General features: G+C 41.6%; 1 protein-coding gene across 1 annotated transcript; it reads right to left on the bottom strand.

Moving 5' to 3' along the window:
- Positions 1-531: 531 nt before the first annotated feature.
- LOC109216970 (adenylate isopentenyltransferase 5, chloroplastic-like) lies at positions 532-16,722 on the bottom strand. The gene is made up of 4 exons (XM_019381192.1): positions 16,499-16,722; positions 1,607-1,824; positions 1,275-1,529; positions 532-968 (listed from the first exon to the last, which is right to left on the bottom strand). Exons 1-4 carry the CDS (start codon positions 16,720-16,722, stop codon positions 532-534), a joined length of 1,134 nt encoding a protein of 377 aa, XP_019236737.1.
- Between the last annotated feature and the right edge of the window lie 1,006 nt (positions 16,723-17,728).

The raw sequence follows: 17,728 nt of genomic DNA, 5'->3' as shown, positions 1-17,728 counted from the left end.
ACGTGTCTCCAGATGTATTCAACCATTTAATTATGGTGCTTGGTTATTAGACAATATTTTTCTTGAAAGCCGTATTAATTTTTAACTTCATATTACTCGTTTCATTACTGTTACACTCATAAATCAAACATCGGAACATACTTTTGACGAAAGTAATTTTCGTGAAAAAATAATTTTTGATTAAAGTTTTGTCCGTGAAAAAAACCTCCATATGTCATACCAAACACAGAGTTATAGTTAAGGTGGAGAAAAATTCCGCATAAAATTGAAACCAAGCATAAATTTGGCACTCAAGATGAAATTATTAATAAAAATCGATCCATTGATAGCCCATTCCTTAAGATGATAAATTTTCAAAAACATATTTTCTATTAAGTAGAGATATAATAATATTGAAGGGTTTCAACAATATAGGTCTCACGAGATATAAAATTAAACGCCCTCTCAATTCCTCCTTTCCCTTCCCCTTCCCTTTACTTAGCCACTAGTAAATAAACATCATTAATTACAACATCACATTTAATTTAAATCTTAGATAGCAACTTGCAGCTTCTTAAATGGAAACATAGTTCTAATGTTGGTTTCTGCCTCAACATTCTTTTCATCATCTTTGAGAAATTCTTCAACTATTTCCAAGCAAGGTTTCAACACCATTTCATTCCAAGCATCATCAGCTTCTTTTCCAGATTTTTTGTGCACATTAGTCGCATCAATTTGGTGAATTGGCCACATTTTCTTGTTCCTCAGACGTCGAATTTTCTCAAGTTGGCAACACACTAATTTGCACGTATTAAGCTTAATTTCTTCAATGGCAGATTCAAGGAGTATCTGTTTAGCTGCTTCATTAATATTTGATTTGTTTTCTTCTCTTAAATACATGTCCATCTCTGGAACACCAATGGATCGTCGGATTCCTTTGGTGTAATCTGCATCAGGAACAAATATTCCTCGTACCTCATCCACTAACCCTGCACCATAACTAATTCAAGAATCAATTGATTGATTAAAAACAGAAAAACTAAAAGAAACTAAATCAATGCATATATAATTAACCATGGCACTAGTACGTTTGTACAATGATTGTGCACGTTCCATGCATGCGTGTAGTTAATTCTTTTTCATATATGAGATAATTACAGGTGAAATTAGATGACGAAAAGAAAAAAGTTTAGAACGTCTCTAATTTTATTAGAGTTTTTTGATGATAGCAATTTTTTCACTTTGTAATTACGATTAACCACTACAATTTTTTTTGAAGAGAATTATAAACAGACCTGCATGGACCATGTGATCAACCCTTTTGGAAACAGAAGAGTGTAAAACAGGCAAGGCAACATCAACCCAAAGGAAGCAACATTTGTACTTAGATTTAAACTTGAACACTGGATTCTCCACAAGTGCCTCAATGTAAGTATTAGATCCTCCAACAATTATTGGAATATGGCCAGAATTCAACACATATTCTATGTAGTAAACAGCTTGACAGCAGAAATCCTCAGCCGTGAAGTCAGCTTCCGGCTCAATTTCACCTAGCAAATGTAGAAAATTAAAGTTAAATTACTATACATTCGTTTGGTGTAAATACTGAGGTGCAATAAGTTTTTACCTAGCAAATGGTGCGGTACGCCTTGTTTCTCAGGGTCTGTGATTTTGTTTGTAACAATGTCAAGTCCCTTATACACTTGCATTTTGTCACAGTTGATGATTTCTCCTGGAAAATGAGTGGCGAGATCAACTGAGAGACGAGATTTTCCAGTTCCAGTAGCTCCCATTATGAACACCACCTTCTTTTTGTTCAACCCGTTATTGATGGAGTTCATGCTTCTACATATGTAAAAAAAATCAAAATATAGATGTTAGATTAAAATATTATAGTTAAATCTAATTAACTATATTTATGTTCATTTTTAATACATTTATTTATTTTTGAACAAGAAACAATGGTTGCTGTCGAACCCACGATTTCTATATATCTGCCAATGTTCACGAGGCCACTTCAAATGAAGTGAAGCATAATGATTAGTAGTAGTATAATTTCTCTTGCATAAATGAAGAGAATGCTATGATCATGATAAAATGACGCTACATATTTACGGCATCAAAGTAAATAAACAATTGATTTCACATAGAAGGAGAATTAATATATCTATTATTGAATATTATATAAGATGTAGAAACCTTGTGAAAACGCAAGTACTAGTCTATGTTGTTGTGTATCTTGTTGAAGCAAGATATATACTATGTAAATATGTTTTGCTTGAATGTGGTTAAAGAAAGAAATTATATTCAGCTTTTTATACTAAGATGTGAGTGTGGACTAATTAATGGTTGAGACATTTTAGAATTTCTAGATTTGAAGATTAATTATATCTTGAAAATGTGATACATGGTCATAACATGACTTTATCCACTTTAATTTTCATCCTTATCTAAAAAATGTATCTGAGTGGCATTAATAATCTTCCTTTCCTTTTCTCCTTGCTCCTAGTTTTATCTCCTAATTTGCTCCTAGTATTTTAATTCTTCTATTCCTATTTTCACGTTTTCTATTAGTGAGAGTAAAATTTATCTATCTGAAAGACGGCGGATCAACCCCTAATCTGATCCAATGGTGTAAACTGCAGATTAGTGATAATCATATCTCAGATATAATTCTACATCATGCATGAATATTTTCGTGACTAAGAGGATACATATGAGATCATATCTATAGCGAAAACTCATGCTTTTAGTGTCCTTTTACATTTATATATTACCGATGGAGTACATAAGATTTTTCATAAGCTATCAACATCGATATCTTAAGAGGTGTGTTTACCCTCAAAATGTGTAACAATTGAATTTGTGCGCGGTTTAAAGATTACATGATTTAATTTAACATGAATGATCTAAGAACAACAAATAATTAAATTAAAGAGAAACAAAACGGCAAAACCATACGTGATGAAACAATTAAGCCTGTCTTTAAGTTGAACGTTGAAACTGGTTCCGATCGAGCCTTCGAGATGGGCTCGGTTGCAACTAAAGAAATGAGTAGCTCAAGAACAGTTTGAACAATAGCTAGAAGACAAAAATAGACTTTTTTTCTTTGATATCCGTGCCAATAGTGGTGAAAAAATAAAAAGGTTCTTGTAGCGACCCGACTGGTTGTTTGAGCTCTAGCGCGTCGTTCGGCAGTTTGAGGCCATGAGCAGCTTCACTTTAGGTATTATGACTTGTACGCATGGTCGGAATTGAATTCCGGGAAGTTCGGAGTTGATTTGGAAGGAGAATTCGCATTTCGGAAGCTTTAAGTTGGAGGAATTGACAAGGATTGGATCTTTGAGTAAACGACCTCAGAATCGGGATTTCAAGGTTCCAACAGGTTCGTATGATGATTTTAGGCTTGGCATATGTCCGGATCGGGTTTTGGATGACCCGGGAGCGTTTCAGCGCCTATTATGTAAGTTAGCATTTTGGAAGAATTTCATAAGTTGGGTTGAAGTGCCTTTCAGTGTTATCGATGTCCATTTGACTTTTCGAGTTTGGGAATAGCTCCGTATGGTAATTCTGGTATTGGGAGCGCGATCGGAAGTGAATTTAGAGGTTCGTAGGTCATTTGGCTAAAGTTAGAAATTTGAAGGGTTTTTAAGAAGTTTGACCGGAAGTAGACTTTTTGATATCGGGGTCGGAAACCGATTCCGAAAGTTGGAGTAGGTCCGTAATGTCGAATATGACTTGTGTACAAAATTTGAAGTCAATCGGAGGTGATTTGATAGGTTTCGGCATCGAATGAAGAAGTTCGAAGTTCTAAAGTTCATCAAGTTTGAAATGGAGCGTCATTCATGGTTTTAGCGTTGTTTGATGTGATTTGAGGCCTCGAGCAGGTCCGCGTTATGCTATGGGACTGGTTGGTGTAATTGGACGGGGTTCCGGGGGCCTCAGGTGGATTCCAGGTGGTTAACGGATCGAATTTGGAGTTAGAAGAAGAATTGAGATGTCTTCTAGTGTAACCGCACCTGCGAGGCTTGGGCCGTAGGTGCGGAGCCGCAGAAGCGGCCCTGAGGTCGCAGATGCGATTTTGGTGGGGAGAGCTAGGACCGCAGATGTGGTCATCTCGCCGCAGAAGCAGGAATGGGCTGGGTGCCCTGGACCACAGAAGCGGTGCTTGGTTCGCACCTGCGGGACCGCAGAAGCGGACCAAGTGACCGCAGGTGCGAAAAGGTTGGAGGCAGTGAGCTTTCTTTAAAACGGGGGTTTGGCTCATTTCAAAACCATTTCCTCCATGGGAGCCGGATGTGGAGCAACTTAGGAGTGCCATTTTCACCATCAAGCATGAGGTAAGTGGTTTATACTAGTTTGAGATCAATAAATCAATTATGTATATGTTTTAGCATGGAAATTAGTAGAAATTTGGGATTTTGAGGAAAACCTAAAAATTTGTATTCTTGGATTTAGACCACGATTTTGGGCATGAAATTGGGAGTAAATTATATATATTTGAGATCATGAGGTTAAGGTTCAACTTTTTCTTCGAAAAATTTCGGAATCCGGGTACGTCGGCCCGAGGGCGATTTATTCAACTTCTCGTGCGGGGTTGGGAATTTATATAAATTGAATTGTTATAAGTATTGTGGTGTATTTTCATTGGTTTGCCCCTTTATTTGGCTAGTTTTGGAGCGCGGTGCATAGATTTGAGTCGCCGGAAGGGCTTGGGGAGCCGGTTATGGATCTTCGGAGTGAGGTGAGTCTCCTTTCTAACCTAGCAAGAGGGAATTAACCCCATAAGTGAAATAATTAAATATGTGCTCCTATTTGTGAGGGCTACGTATGCACGAGATGACGAGAGTCCGTGCGTAGCTACTATTATGCCTATGTCTGGGTAGTTTTAGGCTACATTATGCCTTGTTGATATTGTTGTTGATATATGTTTACTGTTTGCCTTGAGGAGAAATAAGATTGAGGTTGCGTAATAATTGTGCTGAAAGGAATTTAAATTGAGGAATTTAAGAATTTAAGTGTTTCCATTAAACTTAGTATATTCTAAAAGAGTTGAGAAATCTTATAGTAGCTTAAGAAATCTATGGGTAACCGCGTCGCATGTATGTTTCGCGAGCGAGGTAAATTACTCAAAAAGTTTTAAGATGAATTTCCATTATTTTGAAAAAGAATTTAAGAAAGAGATATGACTTAAAAATTAAATCTATATTTGACCGCGTCGCAGGTATGATTCGCGAGCGAGGTAATTTATTAGATTTATATTTGACCGCGTCGCATGTATGATTCGCGAGCGGGGACAGCGTCGCATGTATGATTCGCGAGCGGGGACATAGATGCATCTATGGTTCGTGCCATTCGACCCTCTGGCAGTGCACAGTTTACTTTTATGTTGGATCGGGCTGTACGCCTCAGCATTTCCTATATATATATATATATATATTTGGCTAGAAGCCAGTTGATCTGAGGGATCTTTCCCTGATTTGAATTATGACAACTTCCTTAATGAAATCCACTATATCTATATATATGCTTCGGTTACGGAGGGAACTTGATAGTTGAGAGCTTGAGTAAAATTATAAAGAGGGGAACTGTATCACGTGTTTTATACTTGTTTATTTCATATATTTACTCTGTTTCATGTTTATTCACTCCATTACTGTACCAATATCATTAGACCGCTAGTAAGTGTCGGAGTCGACCCCTCATCACTACTTCTTCGAGGTTAGGCGGGATACTTACTGAGTACAATTTATTTTTGTAGTCATACTACACTTGCTGTGTATTTTTGTTGCACAGGTACATGTATGACTAGTGGCCTTGTCAGGCGCAGCGGCATGTTGATATGGAGACCTAGGTGAGCTGCACCTCTCGAGACGACCCTCAGCCGGCAGAGTCTCCTTCAGAGTGCTGTATTGTGATTTCCTTTCTGTACAATTTGTATTCCGGACAGTTATGTATTACATTTTGTTTGTCCTAGAAACTGCTCATGCACTTGTGACACCGAGTTCTGGGATGACTATGGGATTATTCAATATTTAAGTTTGTTAAAGACATCATTATTTATTCAGTGAATTTCATTATTTATTGTTTAATGTATAAAAGGGATGATTTCAATAATCACTAAAATGAGAATTTAATTAACTTCTTAGTGTTGGCTTGCCTGACAGTGGTGTCCGGCGCCATCACGATCCTTAGTGAATTTTGGGTCGTGACAACATGGTATCAGAGCACTAGGTTCCCTTAGGTCTCACGAGTCATGAGCGAGTCTAGTAGAGTCTTGCGGATCGGTACAGAGACGTCTATACTTATCTTCGAGAGGCTACAGGGCTGTTAGGAGCACTTCCCTTCTTGATTCCTCATCGTGCAATTTGATTTCCTTTAAGGCTTATGCCCTTGTTTCCGTCCTACTCAATCTTATGTGATGTGAAGTGCTTATTATAAATTGGAATTGGGGAATTTTAATGGTACTACAGAAGTACAGAAGTGGTGTGGGATGTTTCTCCCGGCATAGTTGGTTGGGCTATTATCGTCGCCTTGCGGAAGGATATTATGTCATTTCAGCTCGGTAGCTGCACTTCTGAGAGCTTGAGGCTACAGGTTGCTATGATGCTCATGATTGGTTATGCACAGTGTTGATGTGATGGTAGGATACTTGCTCATATGTCGGGTCAGTGGATGACTTGAAAGGAGGTCTACTCGGTGTATGATTCAAAGATTCGGTATTTTATTTTTGGCGGAGGAAAGGCAATCGAACTATAAATGATCAGTTTTGGGTTGATAGAGTGACGAGACTTGGTGCTTTCATGTGTGGTGGAATTTCTATCTGCGACGTGGTGTCGTCGTCCTCGATTGTATGTCATAGAGATGCATCGGTTCTATTATGTGTCCTCTTATTTTGCCCCACATTTGGGCATATCTCGGGATTCCTTGAGTTCCCCTGTTTATGTTTCTACTCCTGTGGGAGATTCTCTTGTTGTGGACCGCGTTTATCGGCCGTGTTTGATTGCTCTTAGTGGTTTTGAGACCAGAGCTGATTTATTATTGCTCAGCATGGTAGATTTTGATGTTATCTTGGGCATGGACTGGTTGTCGCCCCATTATGCTATTCTTGATTGCCACGCCAAGACTGTAACGCTGGTTATGCCAGGTGTACAGCGATTAGAGTGGAGGGGTACCTTAGATCACACTCCCAGTAGAGTTATTTCCTTTATTAAAGCTCAGCGAATGATTGAGAAGGGGTGTGATGCTTATCTAGCTTATGTGAGAGATGTCAGTATTGATACCCCTACAGTTGATTCAGTCCCAGTAGTATGGGATTTCTCTGATGTGTTTCCAGCGGATCTTCTGGGCATGCCGCCTGATAGAGAAATTGATTTTGGCATTAATTTGTTGTCGGGCACTCAGCCCATTTCTATTCCTCCTTACCGTATGGCTCCTCTTGAGTTGAAGGAGTTGAAGGATCAGTTATAGGAATTGCTTGATAAGGGCTTTATTCGGCCTAGTGTGTCACCTTGGTGTGCTCCTGTCTTGTTTGTGAAGAAAAAGGATGGTTCTATGCGTATGTGCATTGATTATCGCCAGTTGAACAAGTTACAGTGAAGAACAGGTATCCTTTGCCTCGTATTGATGACTTGTTAGATCAGTTACAGGGTGCTCGAGTGTTTTCTAAGATTCTTGCGTTCAAGTTATCATCAGTTGAAGATTCGGGAGCCAGATATCCCGAAGACTGCTTTCAAGACTCGGTATGGTCATTACGAGTTTCTTGTTATGTCATTTGGGCTGACCAATGCCCCAGCAGCATTTATGCATTTGATGCACAGTGTATTCAGGCCATATCTTGACTCGTTCATCATTATCTTTATTGATGACATTCTGGTATACTCCCGGAGTTGGGAAGATTATGAGCAGCACCTGAGGATAGTGCTTCAGACTTTGAGAGAAAAGAAATTATATGCGAAGTTCTCGAAATATGAGTTCTGGTTGGATAAAGTGGCATTTTTGGGTCACGTAATATCGAGTGAAGGGATCAAGGTGGATCCAAAGAAAATGGAAGCAGTGCAGAGTTGGCCCAGACCATCCTCAGCTATAGAGATCCGTAGTTTTCTTGGCTTGGCGGGTTATTACCGTCGATTAGTTGAGGGATTTTCTTCTATTACAGCACCTATGACCAGGCTGACCCAGAAGGGTGCTCCGTTTAGGTGGACGGGGGAGAGTGAGGAGAGCTTTCAAAAGCTCAAGACAGCTTTGACTACAGCCCTATTATTGATATAGCCTACAGGTTCGGGGTCTTATACTATCTATTGTGATGCCTCGAGAATTGGACTTGGAGCAGTATTGATGCAGGATGCTAGGGTGATTTCCTACGCATCCAGACAGCTAAAGGTGCATGAGAAGAATTATCCTGTCCATGATCTTGAGTTAGCTGCTATTGTTCACGCCTTGAAGATCTGGCGTCATTATTTGTACGATGTTCCTTGTGAGATCTACATTGATCATCGGAGTTTGCAGCATCTGTTCAAGCAGAAGGATCTTAATTTGCATCAGAGGAGGTGGTTAGAGCTGCTGAAGGACTATGATATCACTATCTTGTATCACCCAAGCAAGGCCAATGTTGTGGCCGATGCTTTGAGTCGCTGGGCGGAGAGTTTGGGTAGTTTGGCTTATCTACCAGCAGCAGAGAGGCCCATGGCGATGGATGTTCAGGCCTTAGCCAGCTAGTTTGTGAGAGTGGATATTTCGGAGCCCAGTCGGGTCTTTGATTGTGAGGTTTCTCGGTGTTCCTTGTTCAATCGTATCAGAGAGCGTTAGTACGATGACCCTCATTTGCTTGTCCTCAAGGACAAGGTTTTGCATGGTGATGCTAGATATGTGACCATTGGTGATGACGGGGTATTGAGGATGCAAGGTCGGATATGTGTACCCAATGTTGATGGGCTTTGGGAGTTGATTTTGGAGGAGGTCCACAGTTCGCGGTATTCCATCCATCCGGGTGTTGTGAAGATGTATCAGGATTTGAGGCACCACTATTGGTGGAGGAGGATGAAGAAAGATATAGTTGGGTTTGTAGCTCAGTGCCTCAATTATCAGCAGGTGAAGTATGAGTATCAAAGACCGGGCAGCTTGCTTCAGCAGATAGAAATTCCGGAGTGGAAGTGGGAGCGGATCAACATGGACTTCGTAGTTGGACTCCCACAGACTTTGAGGAAGTCCGATTCCATTTGGGTGATTGTGGATCGGCTGACCAAGTCCGCACATTTCATTTCGGTATATACCACTTATTCATCAGAGCGGTTGGCTGAGATTTTTATTCGGGAGATTGTTCGTCTTCATGGTATTCCAGTTTCCATCATTTCAGATAGAGATACTCAGTTCACATCACCATTCTGGAGAGTCGTACAGCACGAGTTGGGTACTCGGGTGGAGTTGAGCATAACATTTCACCCCCAAACAGACGGACAGTCCGAGCGCACTATTCTGATTCTTGAGGATATGCTCCGTGGGTGTGATGGAGTTCAGAGGTATCAGTCCTTGCCACTGGCAGAGTTTGCCTACAACAACAGTTATCAGTCCAGCATTCAGATGGCACCGTATGAGGCTCTGTATGTTAGGCGGTGTAGATCCCCGATGGGTTGGTTCGAGCCGAGTGAGGCTAGATTATTGGGCACAGACTTGGTTTAGGACGCTTTGGAGAAGGTTAAGGCGATTCAGGATAGACTTCACACAGCCCAATCCAGACAGAAGAGTTATGCGGATCGGAAGGTTCGCGATGTTTCATTTATGGTTGGAGAGCGGGTCTTGCTTCGGGTTTCGCCTATGAAGGGCGTTATGAGATTTGGAAAGAAGGGCAAATTGAGCCCTAGGTTTATTGGTCCCATTGAGGTATTGCGACATGTTGGGGAGGTTGCTTATGAGCTTGCCTTACCTCCCAGATTGGCAGGAGTTCACCCGGTATTTCAAGTTTCGATGCTCCGGAGGTATCATGGTGATCCGTCGCATGTGTTGGATCTCAGTTCATTCCAGTTGGACAAGGATCTATCTTATGTTGAGGAGCCAGTGGCTATATTGGACAGGCAGGTTCGAAGGCTGAGGTCAAAGAGCGTCGCATCAGTAAAGGTTCAGTGGCGGGGCCAGTCGGTCGAGGAGGCGACTTGGGAGACCGAGCAGGATATACGCAGTCGTTACCCTCATCTTTTCACCACTTCAAGTATTTCTCTATGCTCGTTCGAGGACGAACGAATATTTTAAGAGAGGGAGGATGTAACGACCCGGCCGGTCGTTTTAAGAATTAATGCCCCGATCCCCTATTAGCTGCTTTCCCCGAGTTTATTTCAGCTATTATGATTTGCCGGGATGATTCGTTTTGAGTTTCGGAGTGATTTGGGACACTTAGTCCCTAAATTAGAGCTTAAGCCTTAGAATTTGGACCGTAGTCGGAGAAGTGTGAAGACGGCTCCGGAATGGAATTCCATATATCCCGTTAGGTCCTTTGGGTGATTTCGGGCTTAGGGCATGTCCGAATTGTGTTTTGGAGGTCTGTAGCTTAATTAGGCTTGAAATGCCGAAAGTTGAATTTTTGGAGTTTTCGTGCCGATACTGAAATTTCAAAATCGGGGTCGAAATCTGATTCCGGAAGTTGGAATAGGTCCGTAGTGTTGAATATGACTTGTGAGCAAAATTTGGGGTCAATCGGACACGGTTAGGTTGGTTTCGGCATCGATTGTAGAATTTAGGGATTTCATGTTCATTAGGATTGGATTGGAGGGTGATTCGTGGTTTTAGCGTTGTTTGATGTGATTTGAGGGTTCGACTGAAATCGTATGATGTTTTAGGATTGGTTGGTATGCTTGGTTGAGGTCCCTGGGGCCTCGGGTGAGTTTTGGATGCTTAACGATTGGAATTTGGACTTAGGCAACTTCTGAATTTGCTGAACCTGTTGTTTCCGAACCTGCGGATTTTGGACCGCAGGTGCGGCGCCGCAGAAGCGACTTGGTAATCGCAGATGCAGTCTGAGGCATGAAGACCATTGGTCACAGATGCGGCTCAAAGACTGCAGAAACGGAACCACATCTGCGAGGAGTGGAGCGCAGGTGCGGTGAATGGAGACTTAATGAATTTTCGCAGGTGCGGTTCTCTAGCCGCAAAAGCGGGACCGCAGGTGCGTCCCCATGACCGCAGATATGGTAATCGCTGGGCAGAAATATGAAATTTTGAGGGTTTGAAGTTCATAACATCAAATTCAATTTTGGGCTTGGGAAAAAGCGATTTTGTGAGATTTTTGAAGAGGAAATCAGTGGGTAACAATTCCTAACCCTATTTTGTTTATATTTCATTAATCTATTGTTGTTTTACACATCTAATCAAAGAATTTGAGTGGAAGAATGGAGATTTGGGGGAAAAGTTCCCCAACCAAGTTTTTGGGTTTTGATCGGGTTTTAATTGTCGAAATTGAGTAATTTTTGGACGAGTGATCTCGTGAGTGAATGGGTGCTCTAAATTGGTAACTTTTACCCGATTTCGAGATGTGGGCCCGGGGAGGAGTTTTGGGCGTCTTTCTAATTTCTCGTCGTAGCTTTAAATTCATTAGTTAAATTAGTTGCTTGTAGTTTTATTTACGTTAAGTAATTGATTTGATTAGATTCGGGCCGCTCAGAGTTGGATACTCGTGGCAAGAGCGTGTTATCGGATTGATTTTGAGCTGGTTCGAGGTGAGTGGCTTGCCTAACCTTGTGTGGGGGAACTCCCCTTAGGATTTTGATACTGTTGTTATATGAATGCCGTGTACGTGAGGTGATGAGTGCGTACACGTGCAAATTGTTGAAAACCCCATTTTCCATTAATTAAATATCTGTGTTTTCCTTTAATTGAGAAATACTAGTATTTGAAGCCTCCTGTTTAGCTTAGGAAAGCATGCTTATGTGACTTAACTTTCTTATCTGCTTTAACTACTTTACTTGGATTCTGTGTAGCATGTTTAGAGTAGGAATTACCTGCCTCTTGATACGAACTTGAATAAAACGGTAAAATTCCTTGTTGATACTATTGTGTATTTATTTTGGGACTACGGATCGGTATTCTGGGAGATCCGCCTGCACATTTATATTTGGGACTACGGGACGGTATCCCGGGAGATCCCCCTGTACTGGATATTTATTTTGGGACTACGGATCGGTATTCCGGGAGATCCCCCTGCACATTTATGATTTGGACTACGGGACGGTATCTCAAGAGATCCTCTGCACATTTACGTTTGGGACTACGGAACGTTATCTTGGGAGATCCCCTGTCTATATCTCTGTGTACTGAGTTATTCCTTTCTGTGATTTTCATTTTTATTGACTATTAGTATTTCAATTATACTGTCACATTTCATACTATTTTACCTTGTTATATATATAACCGGTAGGGCCCTAACCTTCCTCGTCACTACTCGACCGAGGTTAGGCTTGGCACTTACTGGGTAATGCTGTGGTGTACTCATGCCCTTTCCTGCATATGTTTTTCGTGTGCAGATCCAGGTTCTTCGGCTCAGCCATACTATCCGTGAGGCGAGGGGATCTAGAGACTTCGAGGTATATCTTCCGCGTCCGCAGACCTAGAAGTCCCTCTCTATTCTCCCTGCAGTTATAGACTTCTTGTATTTTTCCTTGTTTTGATTTTTTGAGTTAGAACACTATGTATTTCTTTAGCTTGTGATTTATGAGATTCCGGGTTTTGGGAGTGTTATTATTGGTATTTGGGAGTGTTATTATGGTATATGTCGAGCGGCATTTTAAACACTTTATTTATATTTACCTGTTAGTTGGCTAGTTTTGTACCTTTAATTCATTTTCCGCAAATTGTTAGGCTTACCTAGTCGTAGAGACTAGGTGCCATCATGACAGTTCATGGAGGGAGAACTTGGATCGTGACAATCGGCTATTATATGGCGGGAGATTTGATACGGCAGAAAGAAGTTATTTGATATGAAGAAGGATACATTATGACTTTGAATTGACAGATATTGTCTCACATTTAGTTGATGTCCATAAGAAGTGAACGGACTAGTACAATTGGTGAATGAGTACGGACTCAGGATGAGTTACTGATGTCGTAGTGATTGTACCCCGTGCAGCGACGTTGGAAGATGTCGGCGCGTAATTTCCACAGGTGGGTTGTCTCCTGTGAGCAGATCGGTGGTCGCATGGTTGGCAAAGCTTCTGCGAAGGATTCTACTGGCTATCCGATAAGAGGCTCGGGATGTTCTATGATATTTTCGACTTGTAGTGTAGCATTTGGAAGAATGAGAGGAAATGACTTTGGATTCGTAGTGAAGTTATCAGAATGGGCATATCAGTTGAGGATGCGAATGTGCGCATAAGGAAGGTATGAGATGGTTCGTGGGATTTGAGACAGCATGGTCTCGTGATACAAGGCCACTCGGGATGAGTGCGGATTGAGTTCGTTATGGGCTAAATGGAGTCATTATTATCTGTAAGGCAAGTTAAGGGTGAATTAGAAGAAGTTAGATTGGTTAGCCGTAGTTGAATTGGCACAATGGTGGCGGTGATCAGTTTCTTCAGCGTGAATAAGTTATACATGTGATTTGTGACGGTACGTGCGAGGTTCGACGGCCGCCGTAATTAATTTTATTTGGGAATATTCAAGTACTATGGCCTGTTATGTGTGGTCGGGCCCCGAAAGGGTTATGGTAGTTTAGACCACTACTTGTGGATTTGAATGTTCTACGGTTATGAGAAGTTTCTCGCGTGTTGCTATGGTTCTCTTGGAAAGAGTTAAGTAAAAAGTTTCTAGGTGATGAAGTGTTTACCCTATTAGTGGTTCAGGAGTTATGATGAAATTCTGGCGCTATCGCCTATTGGTATGTTAGGTGCAGTGAATGGTATGAAATTTGGAAGTGAGGATCAAGGTTACGGTTCGGTGTTGACAAGGAGGTCACGAGCTCGGATGAGCAGAGAAAAGGATTGGGATGTTTAGAGTAAGCTGGTATTGTCTTCGGCGTCACCTGAGATCGGTGTTTCTGTAGGAGGCTTTGCATCTTGGTTGCAGATTCTTATTATGCTTTACAACATCTGGGTGACCGGTGTTATGGATGTGCAGACTCGTTATCTAGTGCAGAAGGTCGTGGGAGCGTACCTCACGGGAAGATTGTATAAGTGCGACATGTAGTCACTTGATTGATTGAAGATTTAAACCAAGTATGAAGATTGTGGTAGTATCACTAATTTGAGAATTTATGCCTGAAGGGCACTCGATTTATTGGGTTGTGGACCGTGGAGGTTTACTCCGGTTATGGTGGTTGTTCCTCTAAGTTATAGGAAAAAGAGGTATTTATGGACCCTTGAAAGGTTATTTGCCTAGTACGGTGTGGTCCGAATCGGCTTGAGGTCTGTGGATGGATTTAAATATGAAGGTGGGCTCTATATCGGGCCGGATGTGTTCATTTCAGCATAGCGCTCCTTATGAAGGAGTATTCGGACGTTGGATGTTATTTCGTCGTAGGCTATTTCATGCAATGCTATATTGGGGCATGCGAGTTGTCAAACAGCTTGATGAATTTCTTATGTTTTGAGGTTCTGCGTAGCAATGGTGTTATGTGAGCAGGATGGCTCTTGTGATTCAGACTATATATTGCACCTCAGTTGTGCTTGAGTTTTGTAACTTATGGCGCTATCTGTCTCCCTAGGGATGGTATTATGCACTTAACGTGCTTGCAACCGATATTCGGTATTTAGTAGTAATAAGCAATTTAGCTCGGTGTGTATCTCCTTATGTGAGTTCTATGTATGGATCGGATGGCACGCCGCCACGGGTATGTTGTTTGGATCGGGTTGCACGCCGCAACAGTTTGATGTTGAGTGCAGTCCCTTATGTTCTATTTTGTGTGTTTTGTTTTCCATTTTCTGAGGAAGGTTCATGTCACCTTTCGGTCGTCTAAGTAGTTACGTGGGTTGAGTAGCCCTTTCCAGAGTTCGTTTTCCTCATGTATCACGTTCAAGTTTGTGGCCTATCGGCACATTTTGGCATCATATGAGACGTCTAGTTATGTCTGGGGTGGCTTATTGCCTGAGCAGCTTATACTGGGTGAGACGAGATTGTTGGATCTAGGATCAGTGCAATCGGATTATACTAAGTATATTAAAGAGCAAATACCATTATTTGGTTCAGAATGAGGTAATGATTCTTGTCAAGAGTATAGCCTCAACGGTTGGTCGACTCGGCAGTTGGTTATGAATTTCTACACGTCTCCTCCGTCATGGCGGTATTGTAAGAGTTGGAATAAGACTTATACATGTCATGAGGTGCATTGTGAGCATCAGATTCATGGAATGCCGGTTGTTATTATCAGAGAATGTTATTATGGTCATGTGAATGATATGGCGCATGGTGAGAATTCAGCAAAGGTATGAAGTCGTGTTCTGGTACATCGTGTAGTGATTGATACGGTGTTCATATATCGGAGGCAGGCCTGGCAGAAAATGCTGGGTGTTGGAACTGGGTTCTAAGCTTATTTGTTGAATAAAAGAGAATATCTTCATATGTGATCAAGTTAATGTGCTCAACTGAGCTGTGGTAGCACGGGTAGGTACTCAAGGTGTTGAATAATGATTATGGACAACTCCAGTACAGTTCTCAGCACGTTCAAGGACGAAAGTATGTTTAAGTGGGAGAGAATGTAATGACCCGACCGATCGTTTTGAACTCTAGTGCGTCGTTCGGCAGTTTGAGGCCATGAGCAGCTTCATTTAAGGTATTATGACTTGTACGCATGGTCGGAATTGAATTCCGGGAAGTTCGAAGCTGATTTGGAAGGAGAATTCGCATTTCGGAAGCTTTAAGTTGGAGGAATTGACAAGGATTGGATCTTTGAGTAAAAGACCTCGAAATTGGGATTTGAAGGTTCCAACAGGTTCGTATGATGATTTTGGACTTGGGCGTATATCCGTATCGGGTTTTGGATGACCCGGGAGTGTTTCGGCGCCTATTATTTAAGTTAGCATTTTGGAAGAATTTCATAAGTTGGGTTGAAGTGCCTTTTAGTGTTATCGATGTCCGTTTGGGATTCCGAGTCTGGGAGTAGCTCCGTATGGTGATTCTGGTATTGGGAGCGCGATCGGTGGTCCTTAGGTCATTTTGGAGTCATTTGGCTAAAGTTAGAAATTTGAAGGGTTTTGATCGGAAGTGGACTTTTTGATATCAGGGTCGGAAATCGATTCCGGAAAATATCGAATATGACTTGTGTGCAAAATTTGAAGTCAATCGGAGGTGATTTGATAGGTTTCGGCATCGAATGAAGAAGTTCGAAGTTCTAAAATTCATCAAGTTTGAAATGGAGTGTCATTCATGGTTTTAGCGTTATTTGATGTAATTTGAGGCCTCGAGCAGGTCCGCGTTATGTTATGGGATTCATTGGTGTGATTGGACGGGGTCCCGGGGGCCTCAGGTGGATTTCGGGTGGTTAACGGATCGAATTTGGAGTTAGAAGAAGAATTGAGTTGCCTTCTGGTGTAACCGCACCTACGAGGCTTGGGCTGCAGGTGCAGAGCCGCAGAAGCGGCCCTGAGTCGCAAATGCGATTTTGGTGGGGAGAGTTGGGACCGCAGATGTGGTCATCGCACCGCAGAAGCGGGACCTCACCTGCGGAGAAGAGGATGCAAAAGCAGCAATGGGCTGGGATCCCTGGACCGCAGAAGCGGTGCTTGGTCCGGACCTGCGGGACTGCAGAAGAGGACCAAGTGACCGCATGTGCGAAAAGGCTGGAGGCAGTGAGGTTTCTTTAAAACGGGGGTTTGGCTCATTTCAACCCATTTCCTCCATGGGAGCCGGATTTGGAGCAACTTAGGAGTGACATTTTCACCACCAAGCATGAGGTAAGTGGTTTATACTAGTTTGAGATAAATACATCGATTATGTATATGTTTTAGCATGGAAAGTAGTAAAAATTTGAAAGTTTGAGGAAAACCTAGAAATTTGAATTCTTGGATTTAGACCACGATTTTAGGCATGAAATTGAGATTAAATTATGTATTTGAGTTTGTGAGGTTATGGGTAAACTTTATCTTCGACAAATTTCGGAATTCGGGCACGTGGCCCCGGGGGCAATTTTGTCAACTTCTCGAGCGGGGTTGGAAATTTATATAAATGAATTGTTATAAGTATTAGGGTGTATTTTCATTGGTTTGCCCCTTTATTTGGCTAGTTTTGGAGCGTGGTGCATAGATTTGAGTCGCCGGAAGGGCTTGGGGAGCCGGTTATAGATCTTCGGAGCGAGGTGAGTCTCCTTTCTAACCTTGTAAAAGGGAATTAACCCCATAGGTGAAATAATTGAATATGTGCTCCTATTTGTGGGGGCTACGTATGCACGAGGTGAAGAGAGTCCGTGCGTAGCTACTATTATGCCTATGTCTGGGTAGTTTTAGGCTATATTATGCCTTGTTGATATTGTTGTTGCTATATGTTTACTGTTTGCCTTGAGGAGAAATAAGATTGAGGTTGCGTAATAATTATGCTGAAAGGAATTTAAATGGAGAATTTAAGCTTTTAAGCGTTTCCATTAAACTTAGTATATTCTAAAAGAATTGAGAAATCTTATAGTAGCTTAAGAAATCTATGGGTAACCGCGTCGCATGTATACTTTACGAGCGAGGTAAATTACTTAAAAAGTTTCAAGATGAATTTCCATTATTTTGAAAAAGAATTCAAGAAAGAGATATGACCTAAATATTAAATTTATATTTGACCGCCTTGCAAG

This window comes from Nicotiana attenuata, unplaced genomic scaffold (assembly GCF_001879085.1).
Source record: "Nicotiana attenuata strain UT unplaced genomic scaffold, NIATTr2, whole genome shotgun sequence".
Taxonomy (NCBI): Eukaryota; Viridiplantae; Streptophyta; class Magnoliopsida; order Solanales; family Solanaceae; genus Nicotiana; species Nicotiana attenuata.
This window is presented reverse-complemented; position numbering and strand designations above follow the sequence as displayed.